Source organism: Neomonachus schauinslandi, chromosome 5 (assembly GCF_002201575.2).
Source record: "Neomonachus schauinslandi chromosome 5, ASM220157v2, whole genome shotgun sequence".
In the NCBI taxonomy this organism is placed as follows: domain Eukaryota; kingdom Metazoa; phylum Chordata; class Mammalia; order Carnivora; family Phocidae; genus Neomonachus; species Neomonachus schauinslandi.
The window spans coordinates 92,297,256-92,318,223 of NC_058407.1; the positions used below are offsets into that span (position 1 = coordinate 92,297,256).

General features: G+C 36.2%; 1 protein-coding gene across 1 annotated transcript in view; it reads left to right on the forward strand.

Annotated features, from left to right (window-relative positions):
- Positions 1-20,968, forward strand: part of LRP6 (LDL receptor related protein 6) — a 174,612-nt gene that overhangs the window by 81,297 nt on the left and 72,347 nt on the right. The window contains exons 4-5 of the mRNA XM_021690515.1: positions 17,010-17,206; positions 18,949-19,080. Coding sequence (XP_021546190.1) covers positions 17,010-17,206; positions 18,949-19,080 — 329 coding nt within the window. The remainder of the gene's footprint in view (positions 1-17,009; positions 17,207-18,948; positions 19,081-20,968) is intronic.

Consider the following 20,968-nt stretch of genomic DNA (forward strand, 5'->3'; position numbering starts at 1 on the left):
TCCTTTTGAGAACACCAATGCATTTGTCAAAAAGCCATACAAATACTTGAAAGATGCAGTTTGGTCTTTGAAGGAGTAAGCCAGTTGATCATCAGTTGAGAACAATATCCTTAACCTTAGATTAGATCTGTTAAATTCTGCAAAGAAATCTCACACAGAAGTAAAAAAAGTGTCTTAACCCGTTCAGTTCTGGGAAAAGCTACATAATTGTTGATTTCAAATCTGAAAAATCCACATGAGCTGTACGATTTCCATGATGAACTTCAAAGATTCATTACTGCCCCTCTTCCTTTAAAGAAAATAAACAACAGGGGCGCCTGGGTGGCTCAGTTGGTTAAGCGACTGCCTTCGGCTCAGGTCATGATCCTGGAGTCCCGGGATCGAGTCCCGCATCAGGCTCCCTGCTCGGCGGGGAGTCTGCTTCTCCCTCTGACCCTCCTCCCTCTCATGCTCTCTGTCTCTCATTCTCTCTGTCTCAAATAAATAAATAAAATCTTAAAAAAAGATAAAATAAAATAAACAACAGGAATTTATAGTGCATACTTATTTATATTTGTGTATCTCCTTTCAAACAGTCTTCATATAAGCTGTGGAATGTAGTTTTAAGTATCAGTTGCTTTTGGACACAGATAACTCAAGGCTCTCATATGTATTTCCTAACATATATTAATACTCGTAAACACTATCTGTGCAGAAGGTACATTACCTGTGAGACTGTTAGGTGCTTTGTGAGATAATAAAATTCATAGTTCATTCATCTCCAGTTGCAACAGTGGGAAGACTGCAATATTTATCTTTGGGAAGACTACAATATTTAGTTTTTAAGAAAAAAGTTATCAGCGGGCGCCTGGATGGCTCATTTAATTAAGTGTCCAACTCTTGATCTCAGCTCAGGTCTTGATCTCAGGGTCGTGCTGGGCATGGAGCCTGCTTAAAAAAACAATTTTCAATATACAGTTCACCCTTGAACAACATGGGTTTGAACTGCACAGGTCTACTTACATGCAGATTTTAAAAAAATACAGTACAATAATTGTATTTTGTCTTCCTTATGATTTTCTGAGTAACATTTTCTTTTCTCTAGCTTACTTTATTGTAAGAATATAATATATAATACATATACAAAACATTTGATAAATTGGCTCTTTATGTTATCAGTAATGCTTCTGATCAACAGTAGGCTATTGGTGTTAAGTTTTTGAGGAGTCAAAAGTTATGTGTGGATTTTCCATTGCGTTGGGGGTCAGTGCCCCTACCCCTGCATTGTCAAGGGTCAACTGTATTGTTAAGGTGGCATTTCTCCCTAAAATGATCTGTAGATTCAATACAGTCTCAACAAAAATTCCAAAGGAGTTTTTGAATGTGTGTGTGTGCACATGCATGTGCACACGTATGCGCATACTTTTTTTTAATGACAAATTGGATCTAAAATTTGGGAATGTCTAGAACCTATTAAAATAGTTCAGTCGATTTTATTAAGGTAAAAAAATGTATGTCATCTTTCAACTTGATTTCAAGATTTACTGTAAAGATAGAATAATTAAAACAATGAGGTATTAAATCTAAGGATAGAGACCAATGGAACAGAATAGAGTTCAGAAACAGGTGCACATATAGTTAACCGATTTTAACGTAGATATCAAGGGTGTAAATATGCTATTTTAACCTGCCTTGACAGATACTGAAGAAAAATAGTAAACTTTAACATCTTGAGGGAATAATTAAGGCCTTTTTAGAAAATAATTCCTAATAACTAGAGTCGGGTTTTTAAGTTAAGGTTATTAAAGAACACTTTGTTTTGTCAGTGTTATTCAGCAGCAGTAGGAAATGTGGGGGAATGGTTGGAGGCAAGTCTAGGAGGACGGATAGGAGCCAGATCATGCGGGTCTAGTATTCTAAGATAGGCATTTGGAATTTTATCCTGAAAAGTAGTGGGAGTCATTGGAGATTTTCAGGTAGCAAACTGACCTGGCTAGATTCATCTTTTAGAAATCCCAATTTGATAGTTGTATAGAAAATGGTTTGAAGATTATTTGTAATTAGTTCACTTCCTTAAATCTTCCAGTAAATCATCATTATTCTCAGGTGAAGTACAGATTCTTCATTGCGACTTAAATGATCTAATTCCTTTATCTCATTTTAGAAAAATGTTCTCACCATTTCCTTCCTTGCACACTAAGACCCAATCCTGATAAACTACCTGTAGCTCCCTGAAGATAGATCTGTGATAACTCCTTTTTCTGCTTTGAATGGCTGGTTAGATGGAAGTGCCATTCCTTTGAGATGGATTCAGAAAAGTAGGATAGGTTCTTTTTTCTTTCTTCTTTTAATGTAGGAAAAGAGTGAGGTTGCGTTCAGCTTTAGACATGTTTGCAGTTGAGTTGCTTAGAGAAAACTATAGTTATGAAATCTGGAGACCTTTGGATCTATGAGCCTGCAGCTCAGTAGAGCAGTCTCACAGGGCGATATAGATTTATAGTCATTATCAAGTTAATGGTTATTAAAACCAGGAACTATAAACATAGGGGAATTTTGTATCAGTACTAGAGCCTTAGGCAAAGATAACAAAATACCAGAAACCTTGAAGAATTTCTGCAGGGTTCAAGATTGAAGGATGTCCCAATCTGACTGAGCTGTTGTGTGATTAACCATCCCTTTTTGCCTGGGTTTCAGGAAACCCCTCAGACCTAGGCAGACTGACATGTTTCATTACCTACTGAACTTGTGAAGAATCTACTTCCCAAAGAAGCAAGTTGAAGAGATTTGCCCACATAAACAATAAAACCACAGCTCTCCAGAGGTGATGGCTAGAGTTGAGGGTGATGATGAGGAGGAGGTGGGCTAGGGTGAAAGTAGGCCTCATCTGGATTCTGTTAGCACTTCTGGGAGACATACCAGGTACTGAAGGACACGTATGTTATGGCAACCATACTTGACGTGTTAGAGCATGTTAGGCAAAGATCAGAGGTGTAGTTAAAGCTGGCTGTGAATGAGCACAATGGTGTCGGAGAATAAGCAGACTCAACATATATTAAAAGACTTCCTGGTGCTACCAGAAACATGCAAAAAAAAATACATGAATATGCTATTATTGCTAGCCTCAAATCCTCCTCTCCTCTGCATGATTTGATTTCCAAATTAAAGTAAAACTGCAAATTGAAAATTTATTTACCTTCTCTCTTCTTGATCTGAAAGCCTGGACCAGGAATTTTTAGGCTGTAACAGAATTGATCTCAACTTCCAATAAAGTACAGACCTCCCTCTGAAATACAAGCAAATAGAAAAAAAAAAAAAAAAGGCACACAAGAAGATACTACAGTCCAAAGAATGACCTGTGTCAAGGAATCAGAGCAGATGTCTTCCTGTAATCTCCTGTAAGACAGGGGAGAAAAAAATTATCAGAGTTTAAGAGGACACAGTATACTTGCAAATAGAGTAAGTAGTATGAAAGAATACATTTAAGATCAGTAAAAACAATGATAATAAAGAGCATGATTGTTTAAAACAGTTTAAGCATTGAGGACTAAAAAAAACCAAAAAAATAAAATCAGTGGAGTAGAATTTAACCTTGAGAAATTCTCCCAGAACTTGGAGAAGCAGAGATGAAAACGATGGAAGAAAAGATGTGAGGTCTGGAGGTTGATGCAGGGGTTGTTCATGTGTTACTGCAACAGAAAGATATGACATATGTAAAGAATCAAAATATACTATTTCCAGTGCTCTTTCCGAAAAAGTTATTTGATATGCTTTAGAATTAAAATGTAGAGCTTGAGTGAGGAAGTCAATAATTAAATATTTTTGAAGAATGAAACCAGTTAAACATGGAGTTAAATTTAGTAATTGCTGTTAATGTGCTTTTAAAACTTAGGACCATGAGATATTTTGAAATAGAAAATTAAAAAGTATATAATAAATATGTAAATATCAAGTGTTAATAATAAAAATGAGAAATGATGATGGGATGGTTAGATGAGGAAGAAGGGCCTGCAGGAGTAAAACCATCTTAACGTCTTACCTTATACGTGGGGCTATCAGGACATACTGCCTATTCTTGCAGTTGATAGTTATCTAAATTGGATCAAATATGACTTAAAAACAAAGATAATTGAAATTGAGTAAAACAGTTTGTATATCCTCCAGATCCCTAGAGACAAAGAGGGAGCACATAAACTCAATCTAGTGGGAAAAGTCCATGAAAAAGGGGAAAGGGGGAGGAAAGAATAAAAATGGACAGCATAAGAAAGAGTAGGATCTAGCAGTTATGCTGTTAAATATAGATGCAAGATATAGATTCTATAATCTGAATGTTGAACAATATCCGTTTTTAACCATACTGCCCTATTGTGAAACATTTAAGTTGTAATTTTTTACTTCTATAAATATTGTTGGAATAAAGAGGAGCCTTATGAATCTGTATCTTTGATTATGTATTTAGAATTAATTACTAGAAGTAGGATTTGTATATCAAGGTACATAGAGATTTTAAGGCCATTTTTTTTCATGAAATGATTTTAATGATTTCTACTGTCAAACAGTGTATGTCTGAATCTCTTATCATTTTTTTTACATTAAGAAAAAAATTTTATCCATTTTGAAATTTTAAAATATATTTTATTGTATTTTTTCTTTACTGGTAAAAGCAAGTATTTTCCATAGTGTTAATTATAGTGGATTCTCATTATTCATGGTACTTAATTCTTTAAAGTTGTTGCAAACACTCAGATAGTGAATACAGAATCAGTGCTCTTGGGAAATATAGAATTAGATTCCTGCTAGCTTGTGGTCAAAACATTTTCATCAGCTGATCATTTCATAATCTTTTTAATGTATGTTTCTGCTTAAAAACATTTTAATATATAATGTTGAGTTTTAAACAATATGGATGTTTAAATTACAGCACAATCATTCAATGGAGTGTTATATAGCCATCAAAAATAATGTGAAAGAAATGTTTAATAACATGGTGAAAGTCTTTACAATTCATTGTTAAATGAAAACAGGTCATTATGGTGCAGTAAATGCCACAAATTTACAAAAACTCATTTTTGTAAAAAAAAAAATAATCAAGATGAGAGGGAGAGTTGGAGTCTTTCAAAATAACCATTTTTCTCAAGGCAGATTAACCACTGTTGAGGAGAAATAAGGACTTTGGGACCTTGCATATATTCCCAGTGAAGAAGCTGAGTAATTAGGGGTGCTAAATGCTCTTTATTCTTGGCTTAGTGCAGGTACCCCCATCATTTCTTGGTTTGGCCCAGCCCTTTTCTATCCTTCAGGGGCTATAATTTAGAGCAAATGGATTTTTACCAAATTTTATTTTATTTATTTATTTTTTAAAGATTTTATTTATTTATTTGACAGAAAGAGACACAGCGAGAGAGGGAACACAAGCAGGGGGAGTGGGAGAGGGAGAAGCAGGCTTTCCGTGGAGCAGGGAGCCCGTTGCGGGGCTCGATCCCAGGACTCTATGATCACGACCTGAGCCGAAGGCAGACGCTTAACGACTGAGCCACCCAGGCGGCCCCAAATTTTAAATTCTAAACCTTGTTGTTTAGTTGGTTTCCTGTTGTACCTTAACTATTATAAAAAGAGAAACCAGTTTTTCCATTCCTTGATGTTTGGGAATTGCTTGTATTTGTATATATACATGTATGTATTGTACACATGCTTTAATAAAGGACTAGAAAGATGTTCTTTTCATTTCTCTCTCCAAATTTTTATGGGGAACATACATGTATTTCTTTATATAATCAGGAAAAAATAATTACTTTGGAAAAAAAGTAAATACCGGATTTTGATGAAATGGTTTAGATGCCTTTAATGTTTATCTTTTCTTTCTACTCCAGATATAGTATTAACTTTACTTCTGTCTGGCCTACCTACAGTCTTCTTGAACACAGTGTAGTTCCTTCATGTGAGGCCCAGTTAGATGTATAAGACACTATTCAAGTTGTTTATCCACTTTTAAATTATTTATCTTAGTTGAAGAGTTTTATGTATTCTGGAAACACTTTTTTCATTGCATATATGATTTAGAATTATTTCCTTTCAACTTGTGGCTTTTGTTTTTATTTTCTTGTTGGTGTGTTTTGAAGCACAAAAGTTTTTGATTTTGATAAAGTGTAATCCGTTAGCTTTTTCTTTTGCTAAAAGTGTTTTTGATGTCTTTAGAAATCATTGTCTAATCCGAAGTCATGAAGATTTACAACTGTGTTTTCTTTCTAAGAGTTTTATTGTTTTAATTCTTACATTCAGATTTATGCGGCATTTTCTGTAAGGCATCTTACACTCTTATGTCAAATGTATTCTCAGATATTCAGTTATTTTTTATGGTGTTGTGAATGAATTATTTAGTTAATTTCAATTTATGTATTCTTTTAAGATGCCATATCTAAATGAGATCATAGAATATTTGTCTTTCTGTGACTTATTTCACTTAGTATAATGTCCTCAAGGTCCATTCATGTTGTTGCAAGATTTCCTTCTTTTTTTTTTTTTTAATAGTTGAATAGTATTCTGTTGTACACATAACACACCACATTTTCTCTATCCATCCATTTGTCCATGGACACTTAGGTTGTTTCCATGTCTTGGCTACTTTAAATAATGCTTAGTGAACATGGGTGTACAGATATCTCTTTGACGTAGTGATTTCGTTTCCTTCAGATATTTACTCAGAAGTTGAATTACTGGATCATATGTTTCTATTTTTAATTTTTTTTTAAAGATTTTATTTATTTATTTGACAGAGCCAGAGAGCACAAACGGAGGGAATGGGAGAGGGAGAAACAGGCTCTCCCCACTGAGGGAGCCTGATGAAGGACTTGATCCCAGGACCCCGAGATCATGACCTGAGTCGAAAGCAGATGCTTAACCATCTGAGCCACCCAGGCGCTCCTCTATTTTTAATTTTTGAGGAACTTCCATACTGTTTTCTATAGTAGCTGTACCAATTTATATTCCCACCATCAGTGCACAAAGGTTCCCTTTTCTCCACATCCTTGCCAGCATTTGCTATCTCATGTTTTTTGTTGTTGTTGTTGTTGTTGTTAATGTATGTCTAGCCCTATGGAAAGGTCTACTGGGGGGCCCATGGTTGAGCTGATTTATCATTTTCCTTGTCCCCATGAGGAGGCTTCTGGCTCTTTCCTCGCTGTCCCCCATGGCCTGGGGCTAAGCTTTTTTCCCATTTGAAAAGATTTGAGATTCTGTCTGTGGAGTCCCTGTCTGGGTGAATCTAAAACAGAGATCGCTGAGGGTGAGCATTTGGGACAGTCATCAACTATATAGGAAGCCCCACTAGGTTCAGGCAACTTTCTAGGCACTGACCATGACCATAATCCAGTGCACAGAGCAAATAACATTGCTGCCTTCCAGAGGTCCATTCTAGTTGGGAGTCAGACAGTCACACAGTGCAGCCAATGTGACATTATCCTGCCTCCTTCTAGATATGGATGAATCTTCCTTCCCTTTTTTTTTTTTTAATCGAACAATCTGACATCAGTTTCAAGTGCACAACATGGTGACTTGACAAGTTTATACCTTATGTTATGCTTACTACAAGTGTAGCCACTGTCTGTCACCATATAATTCTAGTACAGTACCATTGACTATATTCCCTGTATGCTATCTCTTGTCTTTTTAATGATAGCCATTCTAAGAGGCATGAGGTGATACATCATTGTGGATTTGATTTGCATTTCCCTGATGACTAGTGATGTTGAACATCTTTTCATGTACCTGTTGACCATCTGGATATCTTCTTTGGAAAATGTCGTTTTAGGTCTTCTGCCTAATTTTTTTTTAAGAATTTATCCATTCATTTGACAGAGAGAGCGAGAGAGGGAACACAAGCAGGGAGAGTGGGAGAAGGAGAAGCAGGCTTCCCATTGAAAAGGGAGCCTGATGCGGGGCCCGATCCCAGGACCCTGGGATCATGACCTGAGCTGAAGGCAGACGCCCAACGACTGAGCCACTCAGGTGCACCGGTCTTCTGCCTAATTTTTAATTGGATTATTTGTTTGTTTTTGATACTGAGTTATATAAGTTCTTTGTATATTTTAGATATTAACCCCTTAGCAAATACATGATTTGCAAATATTTTCTCCCACTCTGTAGGTTACATTTTTATTTTGTTGATCACTTCTTTTGTTGTGTAGTGCTTTTTAGTTTGATGAAGTCCCATTTGCTTATTTTTGATTTTGTTGCTAGTGCTTTAGATGTCATATCCAAAGAATCATTGTCAAGAACCATGTCAAGGAGCTTTTTCCCCCTATGTTTTCATCTAGGTATTTTATGTTTTTCAGCTCTTAGATTTAAGGTTTTAGTCCATTTTGAGTTAATTTTTGTAAGTGGTATAAGATAGGGGTCTAGTTTCATTCTTTTACATGTGCATGTCTAATTTTCCCTGTACCATTTATTGAAGAGGCTGTCTTTTCTCCACTGAGTATTCTTGGCTTTCTTGTCAAATATTAGTTGATCATATGAATTTCTGGTTTTTTTCATTGCTAGTATATAGAAATGCAATTTATTTCTGTGTATATATATATATTTTAAATTCTTTAGTATTTTCTGTTTTTAGAATCATGACACTTATGAATAATGGCAGTTTTACTTCTTCCTTTCCAATCTAGATGCCTTCTTTCTATTCCTGTTTTGATAGTACTGACTAGATCCTCTGTTACAGTGTTGAATAGAAGACATTCTTGCTTGACCCTGATCTTTGGGGGAAATCATTAATTATTATTATTATTTATTATTATTATTATTATTTTGCCATTGAGCATGATCTTAGCAGTAGGTTTTTTGTAGACACCTTAATGAGGTTGAGGAAGTTTCCTTCTATTCCTAGTTTCTTCACAATATATACCATGACAGGTATTATATTTTGTCCAGTGCTTTTTCTGCATCTATTGAGATGATCATGTGATTTTGTTTTTTATTTTGTGAACAGGATGAATTACATTAATTGTTTTTAGTTGTTAAACCACTCTTGGCTTCTTGGGGTAAATCCCATTTGGTCATGGTTTAGAATCCTTTTTAGATGTTACTAGTTTCAGTTTGCTGACATTCTGTTGAGGACTTTTATGTCTTTATTCATTAGAGGTATTGGTCTGTAGTTTATTTTTCTTATTCTGTCTTTGGCCTTGGTATCAGTATAATACTAACCTCATGGAATGAGGTGGGAAGTTCCTCTTCCTCTATTTTCTGGAAGGGTATGGGATAGATAGTATTTCCGCTGTAATAGTTAGTAGAAGTCATTAGTGAAGTTATCTGGGCCTAGGGATTTCTTTATGGGAAGATTTTAAGTTATTAAGGCAATTTCTTTAATTGTTCTAGGTGTTTAGGGTTTTTTTAAATTTCTTCTTGAGTCACTTTTTTTTCTTTTATTATGTTATGTTAATCACCATACATTACATTAGTTTTTGATGTAGTGTTCCATGATTCACTGTTTGCGTATAACACTCAGTGCTCCATTCAATACATGCCCTCTTTAATACCCATCACCAGGCTAACCCTTCCCCCCACCTCCCTCCCCTCTAGAACCCTCAGTTTGTTTCTCAGAGTCCATAGTCTCTCATGGTTCATCTCCCCCTCCACTTCCTCCCCTTCATTTTTCCCTTCCTACTATCTTTTTAAATTTTTTTAATTTTTAAAAATTTTTTTCACTTTTGTTAATTTGTTTCTTTCTAGGAATATTTCCATTTTGTCTAGGTTGTCATAAAGTTATTCATATCTCCTTATAATCCTTTTAATTTCTGTAAGGTCAATAGTGATGTCCCTCTTCTATTCATGATTTTATTCACAAATTTCCCAGTTTACTTCTTTTCTCTTTTGGGGTCCCAGTCTACCTAAAGGATAGTCAGATTTGTGGATCTTTTCATAGAATCCACATGCAGTTTTACTGAATTTTTTTCTCTACTGTTTTTGTTTTGTAATATTTCATTGATCACCACCCTAATATTTTTATTTTCTTTCTTATGCTCGCTTTGCATTTAGTTTGCTCTTTTTTTCCCCTAGTTTCTTAAGCTTGAAGCTTAGTTTATTGATTTGAGATTATCTTCTTTTCTAATACAGGCGCTTAAGGGGTAAATTTATAGAATTTACCCTAAGCACTGCTTTGGTGGTATCCCATACATTTTTTAATAAATTTTTTGTCATATTTTCATTTCCTTTTATCTGAAAATATTTAAAAGAATTTCTTGTGATTTCTTCTTGGACCCATTGCTTATTGAGAAGACATTAAGGAAGAATTTAGAAAATTCTCATTTGTGAATTTCTCAAATTTTGTTGATTTATTAATGAATTCTGTAGTTCTCAGAGAATACACTTTATATGATTCAGTCTTTTTTTTTTTTTAAGATTTTATTTATTTATATGAGAAAAGGAGAGAGCGCACATACGAGCACCCTAGGACCATGACCTGAGCCAAAGACAGGCGCCCCTGATTCAGTCTTTTTTCAAATGAAATGAGATTTATTCTGTGACCTAGTATGTGGTCTATCCTGGAGTAGGTTCCATGCATACTTTGAAGAATGTATGTTCTCCTGTTACTGGATGAGAATTTTCTTTAGAGGCTAAATTGGTTGATAATGTTCAGATTTCCATATCCTTGATGATTTTCTGTCCAGTTGTTAAAAAAAAAAATTATTTTTAAGTAATCTCTATACCCAATGTGGGGCTCAAACTTACAACCCCGAGATCAAGAGTTGCATGCTCTAGGGGCACCTGGGTGGCTCAGTCAAATTTAAGTGTCTGCCTTCGGCTCAGGTTGTGATCCCAGGGTCTGGGATCCAGCCCTGCATTGGTCTCGCTGCTCAGCGGGGTGTCTGCCTCTCCTCTCTCTGCCCCTCCCCCCACTCATGCACACTCTCTCTCAAGTAAATAAGTAAAATATTTTTTTTAAAAGTTGCATGCTCTATCAACTAAGCCAGCCAGGCATTTCATTTCTGTCTAGTTCTATACTTCTGTGAAAGTAGGATGTTGAGTGAGACCTTGGACTGTTAATGTTGAACTGTCTATTGCTCTCTTCACTTCTGTCAGGTTTTTCTTCATTTGAGGTTTTGTTTTTTGTGTGTATATGTTTATAGTTGTATCTTCCTGATAATTTGAATCTTTGTTATTATAAAATGTGCTTCTTTACCCTTGTATATTTTTTGTCTTAAAGTATATTTTGTCTGATAGAGTCACTCCATCTCTCTTAATGGTTACTGTTTACTGTGACCTTTTACTCTCAGTTTGTATCTGTGAATATAAAATGTGTCTCTTGTAGACAGCATATAGTTGAATCTTGTTTTGTTTCACCCAGTCTAACAATCTTTGTCTATATATAGAGAGGTATTTTTTTGAAAAGGAAAAACTATATTTAAGGTGCTCAAACTTTTGCCTTTTTTTTTTTTAAGAGATTTTATTTATTTATTTGACAGAGAGAGAGGACGCACAAGCAGGGGGAGTCGCAGGCAGAGGGAGAGGGAGAAGCAGGCTCCCCGCTGAGCAGAGAGCCCAACTCAGCCTCGATCCCAGGACCCTGGAATCATGATCTGAGCTGAAGGCAGAGGCTTACCCGACTGAGCCACCCAGGCATCCCCCAACCTTTTGCCTTTTTGATTGAGGTGTTTATTCACATTCAGTGTTATTAATGATATGGTTGGGTTTACATCTGACATTTTGATGTTTGTTTTTTCATATCTGTTCTTTTTTGCCTTCTTTTGTATTAAGTATTTTCTTTTTGTTTTCGTTTTTTTTTTTTTTTTAAGATTTTATTTATGTATTTGACAGAGAGAGACACAGTGAGAGAGGGAACACAAGCAAGGGGAGCGGGAGAGGGAGAAGCAGGCTTTCCGCTAAGCAGGGAGCCCGATGTGGGTCTCCATCCCAGGACTCTTGGGATCATGACCTGAGCCAAAGGCAGACGCTTAACGACTGAACCACCCAGGCACCCCTTGTTTTCTTTTTTTTTTTTTTTTTAAGATTTTATTTATCTATTTGACAGAGAGAGGGAACTCAAGCAGAGGGAGTGGGAGAGGGAGAGGGAGAAGCAGGCTCCCCTCCTCCCCGGCAGCAGGGAGCCCAACGCGGGGCTGATCCCAGATCATGACCTAGGCTGAAGGCAGAAGCTCAACAACTGAGCCACCCAGGCGCCCCAAGTAGATATTTTCTAGTAGATAATTCCTTTGTTGATTTGTTGATTTTTTTTTTTTTTTTTTTTTAAGAGTGGGAGAGAGAGTGTGGAGGGGCAGAGGGAGAAGAAGAGAGAATCTTAAACAGGCCCCACGCCTAGCACATAACCTGTCTCGGGGCTTGATATCACACCCCTGAGATCATGACCTGAGCCGAAATTAAGACTCGGACACTTAACTGACTGAGCCACCCATGTGCCCCAATTTTTGAACTATGTATTTTTTTAAAAGATTTTATTTATTTATTTGACAGAGAGAGACACAGCGAGAGAGGGAACACAAGCAGGGGGAGTGGGAGGGGGAGAAGCAGGCCTCCTGTTGAGCAGGGAGCCACATGCGGGGCTCAATCCCAGGACCCTGGGTCATGACTTGAGCCGAAGGCAGATGCTTAACGACTGAGCCACCCAGGTGCCCCTGAACTATATTTTTGAGAATAAAACAGTTTTAGTGTTTATTCTAAGGGTTGCAGTATGCATTTTGTTTAAATCAACTTTATGATAATACTGAGTTAATTCCTTTATAGAAATTTTACTCTAGTGTGTCTCCATTCCCTCTCCCTTCCTTTTTGCTGTTATTGTCATTTATTTTTTAAAAAGATTTTATTTATTTATTTGACAGAGAGAGAGAGACCGCGAGAGAGGGAACACAAGCTGGGGGAGGGGTAGAGGGAGAAGGAGGCTTCCCACCGAGCAGGGAACCCGGTGCGGGGCTCTGGGACCATGACCTGAGCTGAAGGCAGATACTTAATGACTGAGCCACCCAGGCGCCCCTATTATTGTCATTTATATTACATTTCTATTATAACCAATATCATGTTATAATCATTATTAGTATGACCTTACATGTTTTATAAGGGTTAAAAAGAAAAAAGGAGAAAGCATTATATAGTCTTTTTTTTTAAAGATTTTATTTATGTGAGAGAAAGAGAGTGTGCGCTTGCAAGAGAGCATGAGTGGGGGGAGGGGCAGAGGGAGAAGCAGACTCCCCTGCTGAGCTGGGAGCTGATGTGGGGCTCTATCCCAGGATCCTGGGATCATGACCTCAGCCTAAGGCAGACACTCCGCTGACTGAGCCACCCAGGTGCCTGGAGTCTTTTTGTATTAACCTACGTATTTGCTGTTTCTGGTACTCCTTAATTTTTCCTGAGGATTTAAGTTACCATTTGGTCATTTCCTTGCTCCAGGATAATTCTGTTCTCTCCCCTGTCCTTTGTATTTCATATCTTTTATTTTTAAAAAATTTCTTGTCCTGGCAGCTTGCTTTCTGACATTTCCTGACTCTGATTCCTTTTCCCACTTTTTTTTGTGCCTTATTTTTCCATTATCTCTCTTGTACCTGTCATTCTCATTTTTCATTCTGCTTCCAGGAATTTATCCTCAGTATGGGGCTTTGTCTGGAAGGGAGCCCTGGAATGTCAGCTTTGAGAGTTCACAGTGGGTTAAAGTGCACTAGCCCTTTCAGCGCCAACCATGAATTCATTGTATTCACTCATTCTTGGAGTGGCCAGAACCCCTCCTAGTCAGCTGATGTTCTCATATTTGTTTGCCCTACATTTCATTGTTACCTATCTTGTGTGTTCTCCTGTTCTTAGGTCTCCTGAAGGCCCTGTTTTTTCTTTCTGATTCCTCCTGCAGAAGTACTGAGGCCAGTCAGGTCTTACGGCTGTTAGTAGTTTTCCATACCTTTTTGGATTTTGTGGTAATATTTTTTTACTTAGCTCTGTTGTGAATGTTGCCGTGGGTTTTTGGTTTTGCTGCCTCGTTGTGCTTTCATGTGGAGGGCTTGTGGAGATTTTCCAAACCTTTGCTGCTACCACTGGTAGCAGTGGTATATATATTAGGTGTTATAACAGCTTCACCATATAACAATATATTAGGTATTATAGCAGCTTCACTACGATGAGGGAAACTCCCTTCCAAGGTTAGGTTCACATGTCAGAATTCATGACAGTAGTGCTTTGGTATGACCAAACAAAGATTTATTACCCACACAGGTGGGGGAATTCTGAAACAGGGGCAGAGGACAGCTTTCTGGGAAGAGGTCCAGAAACAGAGAAAGTGAATACAAGTGCACAGGTGTTCTATAAAGGATAAGTCCAACTGGTGGAGAATTTGAAAGAGGCACCCACCAAGCATGGAATACGAAAGAGGTAGCAAGTGGCTCATGTACTTGGGGGTATTGGGGGTATTGGTGGGATTGAGCCCTATCAGTACACTGCTGAAAATGACAGACACAGGGAAGGGATGATACTCAGAGGTTGTCAGCACTAAGTCAAAGTATCAACAGCCGTCTCAGTTTTTTTCCATTGGTCTTCATAGTGCAGATCCATTTTTTAACTCCTGTTATTGTGACATACTACTGAAGAACTGGGTTTTGATCTTGCCTGCCATTTTGTTTTTGGTACCCATGATCAACTCCTCCTTGAAGAAACTTATGTTTTCAGGGAGAAACCAAGAGGTGGGCCTACTTAGTAATCCCAACCAGAGAGATGAAAGGTGAAGATTATGTACAGTTATCTCCATTTTCAGAAACAAGTCACCATTGCTTGGATGAATCAATAAATACCAAAGAATATGTTAAGAATGAGTGATAGCCTTCTTAATTCTGCTTTTTGTTCAGCTCTGTTAATTACATATGTCATTTAGATGTTTAATTTTATCAAGCATTTACTGAATGTCTAATCATTCCATTTAATTTGTGTATACAGTGTTGTGTGAGATCTTGGGAATATAAATAAGTCAGAGTCTAGTATTTACTTGATTCTAATATGACATGGATTTTAAGAACTTTTTATTGATTTACAAACTAATACAGGAAATGTACACCTCAGTTGTAAAATGTTACCCCATCTCAGGGATATTAAAATATTGAAAAATATATATCCTAAAATTGAGGGATTATTTGTGAAATGTTTATTAAGTACCAAGCATAATGCTGAATGCTTTTGCATATATTATCATTTAATCTTTACAGTAACTCAATGGGGATAGATTATTATCTTTCATTTATAGATAGAGAAAATAAAGTTTGCAGAAATGATGTAAGTAGTAAGTGTCAGAGGGACATTGAACTCAGGTCTGTCTGATTTCTTACCAATATATAAATGTTTTTAGTCAGTATATAAAGTGAGTGTATCTTTTAGGAAGGGATTTTGTTGTTCCTGTTTGTTTTCCTGTATTTACTTCAGAGAGTGAATTTTAACTTTTTATTTAAAAATATATAAAGGACTTAGAAGGCTTTTTTTTCTTCCCAAAGTTTTTCAAAGATTTGATTATGGAATTTGTAGTTATTTAGGGTGGTTAATGAAATGCTAAGTCATTTATTACTATTCTTCCTTTTTCAGTTGTGTTACTTCTTTCTTGGCAGCTTTTCAGAACTCTCTTACCATTACTGAATTTTGGTAGATTTTAGTGTGAAATATGTAGACCTATTTAAATTTGGATTTAAACTATGATTTCATTCCTGTAAATAACATAAACACTTTGGTAAAAGCCATTCATTTAAAAAGTGGAAGAAACTACCTCAGAAGTTGACATTGTGACAGTTCTTTTGGGGAAATGAGAAGGAAAAGTAATCTGCTAGGGGAAAAAGAAGAAAAATGAGAGGAGAAAATTGTGGTGATGTGGGCTGGCAGAGTAGGGATGAGTGTCCAAAATAGAAAATTTGTTCGGTAAACTGGTCATGCTAATCTTGTATTCAGTTTTTTAAAAATCGGGCCTGAATTTAAAACACCTTAGGCTAGGACCATTCCATGTACAATAACAGATATTAACTCTGCTTAGATAAAAATTATCTTACTGCTCTTGAATTTAATTTAGTATGCTGGTGGTCTCTTCAGTATTTTAGATCATCAAGTGATGTCCAGGACCTAAAAACTGGATTATCTTCTCTAAAATATGTAATGTTCATTTCTCTTCAGTTGCTTATACTTTCCATTCCTCCCTCCCAGTCTATTTATGAAAATATTATATTTGACATTAGATAAATATCGAGTTTTTTTCTTGAATATTATTTTGGAGCAGAACATGATTTGTTCATTATTCAGGAATATTTACTAATAAACTCTCCACGACACTGCAAAGTTCTGTGGTTGAGCACTAATCAGGCTCTCTGCCTTTCCTTTCATATAGTATGGATTGCTTGTGAGATTTTTGGGTCTGCTTTGTCTCATGGACCTTGATGCCTGTGGCAGCACTTGTTGGTTTTTTTTTTTGCTACCTGACTTGTGGAGATTAAGTAACCATATAGCAGAAAGCAAGCACAAATGATTCTTTACCAGAGCTAGACTGGGGTTTGCAGAAGGAGCTCCCCACCAGAACACCTTTTTTAGCCTCAAGTATATGTTTTTACTTTCACTTACCAAAACCATATGAGATGATGGAAGAAACAGGCTCAGATTCTTTGTTTTTACACATCAAGAAGGGGAAAACCTATTGCAGATATAAAGCTACTTCACAGTGCCAACTTTAAACCTTGGGATTTTTCTTTTTGCCCACCTGTCTTCTAACAACATGAATTTTGTGGAAGGATGGAAGATGTGAGTCCAGAGATGGGAATTGACAGCAGTGCTAGTACTTGAGCCTTCTCTCTGCTAGTTTGTAATGAACCTGGGGCCTGTTGCCAAGTACTTGGTTGGGAATTTTGGACACTATGAAAATACATTCAAATTTATCACGTGACTTATTTTTCATAGGTGTGTTTGACCTTGAGATATGTGTTACTTGGGATTTGTGTGTGTTATTATGGAAAACAAGATGTTTTAATGGGCAAAATCAAGTTTCGATAAAAGAAAATTTAGAAATGTTTGAGTTTTTCTGTTTTTGTTAATAGGCAGGCAGTGGTTAAAGGTTCCCTTCCACATCCTTTTGCCTTGACATTATTTGAGGACACATTGTACTGGACTGACTGGAATACACACTCCATTTTGGCTTGCAACAAGTACACTGGCGAGGGTCTGCGTGAAATCCATTCTAACATCTTCTCTCCCATGGATATACATGCCTTCAGCCAGCAGAGGCAGCCAAATGGTAAGTGATCCTGATTTTTAAATTGCAAGTTGGAATAGCTTTAGCACTCAGATGTCTGGCTTTAGTGAAGGAAGGAGCAGAGAGGACATATCCAAAGGTAGTAGGAAGGCATAAAACATGGGGAGAATGTCAAAATATAATTCAGGTTAAATGGCAGCCTAAACCATTTGTACCTTGTTGTCTATCACTGTTGGCCACCTCAGCCCTTTGTTTGGGTCTGGGGTTATGGTGGCTGAGAAGAGAGAAATAAAATAAGAAATTGAGATAGCTAAGCTTATACACAAGTGCATTTCTTCTTTATATTATTTCTCTCTAATGTGTTTTTAAAAACAAACAAGCACTTTTCTTAAATAGAAACCTCTGTGAATCTAACTGGTGAATTTAAGTACCTTAGGTTGCCTAATAAAGTACCTGCTTTTTCTGTGCATACTCCCCCCGCTCCCCCCCGCCCCCCACCGCCCTTTTTCTTAGTTTTGCTTCTATTTTTGGTCAACCTTTGCAGTGACTTGGGCTTCGGCTGCTGGCAACAATTTTGTAAGAGAGGAGTAGAATTAGGTTTAAAAGGAATATGAGAATGTTAAGTGTTTGGCACTTGTATATAAATAAATGTCTGGCATGTGTCTAAGTATATTTCAGATTGTATTCCATAGCCAAAAATAAAGGGTATTTGAATTCTGCATTGCTTTGTATTAGCTCTATCCATTTAGGGGGAGGTAGTTAAATAATGAATATATTATATTGGAATCTGATGATCATGAGTCCATAAAAATGTTTTTAAATGTATATGTTGCCCTTTTGTAAAAGTATTGTATGAATTTTTTATTCTCATGTTTAGCCCTTAGGAGAGAATTTCCCTGTTTGTTTTTTGCTTTTGTTTAATGGCACTGTTGATCCTTTATATTTTATTAGTTTCAAAATTCGCAGTTATCATTGCTTTATCTTTCATATTTTGTTGGTCTCCATCTTATGTTGATTTTTTAATGAATATTATTTAAATCCATCCCTTTCCAGTGTTTTGACAAAAGTGCTAATTAATCTCTGCTTCTCAGTTTTTCCTCTTAATCTATTATACGTATCTTTTCCATGTTAATCTTTCCAAAGTGGATTTTTCAACATTCTAATTACTTTTCTTGGCTTTCAGTGCCCTCCACCACAATTTGTTCCCATTCTCTGTGCTCACTCAGCTTTAGCTCTTACGAGTCAACAGAAACCTTAATATATCTAGTTAGATTATTTGCCTTATTATCTCTCCCAATGTACAGCCTCCAAGCTTTTATTCATACAGTTTTACCACATTTGAAATGTCCTCCTATCAATTTTTCCTATCCTTCAGAGGTCCTTTCATGTCCTATGTCCTCCATGAAAGTTTTCTTCTTTAGTCCTTAGTGATTTACTTTCCATTTGACTCTATACTTATTGATGTCTATCATGTGCAAGATAGCACTTAGTTTCATTGTTTTCTAGTTAATTTTGGCATACTGACTAGATTGTAAGCTCTTTTAGGGCAGGGGCCTCTGCTTTATTTCTTGTGTATTCCTCTTTGGGTACAAAATGCTAAGTCAGTTCTCACTGATTAATTCTCTTCCTTGCAAATGGTTTGGTAGTCAAGCACCTGGATGACATTTGGTAATAATTTGGTTTATCGCAGTTGCTCATGTTATGGTTGTTAACCTTTGTGTACCTAGAGTGAGGGAGGGCATCCATAATCATTGGTATTAATCAGTGTGATTTATATTTGACAGCTACAAATCCATGTGGAATTGATAATGGTGGTTGTTCCCACTTGTGTTTGATGTCTCCAGTCAAGCCTTTTTATCAGTGTGCTTGTCCAACTGGGGTCAAACTCCTGGAGAATGGAAAAACCTGCAAAGATGGTAAGAAGATGGTCTCCAAGAAGGAAAAATTTCAGATAGCAATTGGAATTCTTTATGATTTATTTTGTTTCTCTATAATAAGCTCTGTAGGTTACAGTGTTGGGGAGACTAGTTGCTTAATCTTTGTCTTCACAATCAGTTCTATAACAGGGGTGTTTTGTGTTTTAGGGCATCTCTTTAATACTGTTTTATAAGTTATTTTAGCATTTTAACTAAATCTTTAACATGCTATTTTTGAAAAAAATTAGGTGCTATTTCTTTTTTATGTAATGTCAGTCATTGATATCACAATTGATTCTTGTGAAAATATTACTTTTCTTAAAGAATTTATTTTAAACAGTTGGTAGCGTTTGTAAATAAAGGACCTCTGTGCAAGGAAATACTGTTTACTAAACTTTCAACTATAATGACTTATCATCGGGTTGGTATATTCCTAAAAAATTATTGAATGATATTTTTAATTGCTTTTTAACAACAGAGAAGTGCTTTCAGAAGAAGAAAAAAAATTCCATATTCTGTTTTTAAAGCAACCTCATTCTGTACTTAACCACTGCCTCTTCTCCTTACTCTCTTAACTCCCTATAGAAAGAGGGCATATTGGAGAAATATGTTGAGTTAGGACATTTCAAGGGACTTCTGGTTTGGGAGAACACCAGTTCTTCTCTTTTTCTTCTTAATGAGAATATTATTCTTCGTTCTTACCCCTACCGATCACTATCTGGTTTTCTAGCCACCAGCAAGACCTGGTAAGAAAATTGTTACATTTAGCAGTGGCTTCTTTATCTAACTCTGAAAAGCAGAAGCCTTTATTTCAGAGTGGGTTAGTGAGTTCCTGGCAAGGGGGTCAGGGAGTCAGAGAGATGGAATTGACTGGTACACAGGTTATTTGTCATGAGTTGGCATTGATAAATTATCCTCATAGTCAAAGGTGAAGCTGGCTGACTCTTCTTGTCAGATGGTTTCCATGGCAAACAATAATTTGGTTTCAGTTTAAAACAAAAGGTTTTTGTAATGTTGCTTTTTTGTTTAAAAATGTAGCCTGACTTTAAAACAGAGGATTTAATATTTTAGCAATAGTGGTTTGTCTACTCACTCACAGCAGGGCAAATGTACATGTTTAACTAGTATTTTGAATTTTAGATGTACATTTTACATGTAGTAGCTTGAAGTTAACTATTCTGTTTTGATCACCTTGCTCAAATTAACAGTTTCACTTTCTATGACTTCTTTGTTTGCAGAGTTTTGGGGCTGGCTCCTTTTGGTAGTTAGCAGAGGCAGCGAATGGTACAAAGTTACTCCTGCTTGGTGCCTGCTGTGGTATTTAGGGCTGTATTTTCTCTAAGATCGAGTTCATCTATACTTAGTCCTTGAGTCAAAAAGCTGTTGTTGAGAGCTTTACTCCTCTTCTCAGTTTTTTCAAGTATAATTCCAGATTGATGTGAAGCTAAATGCCAGTATTTTCTTTTAGACTCACTTCTTTGGGAATCTTTTTTCACTCTTTCAGATGTCAGCTTGCTTACTATCTTTTATAGTTAGATGATTTTACTGGTTCTTTACTTGAACATTAAAAAATAAAAACAAAAAAAAAGATTGAGCTTAATGTCCTCATTCTTAGCTGTGTTTTTATTGAATACTACTTTGAGTTAAAAACATTTCATAAATAAATCTGATTTAAAACTCAGTGAAATAAAAATTTGAAGGTGTTTCTTTTCTAATGATAGTAATAATATATTAGCTAATATTTATCAAATACTTATATGTTCAGTACATTTCTGAATTTTACATGGATCTTATTTAATCCTCACAGCAACCCTGTGAGATATAAATGAAGAAACTAGAGAGATGAAGTTTTGCCTAAGTTTGTATAGGAACTTGAATCCAACAGTTC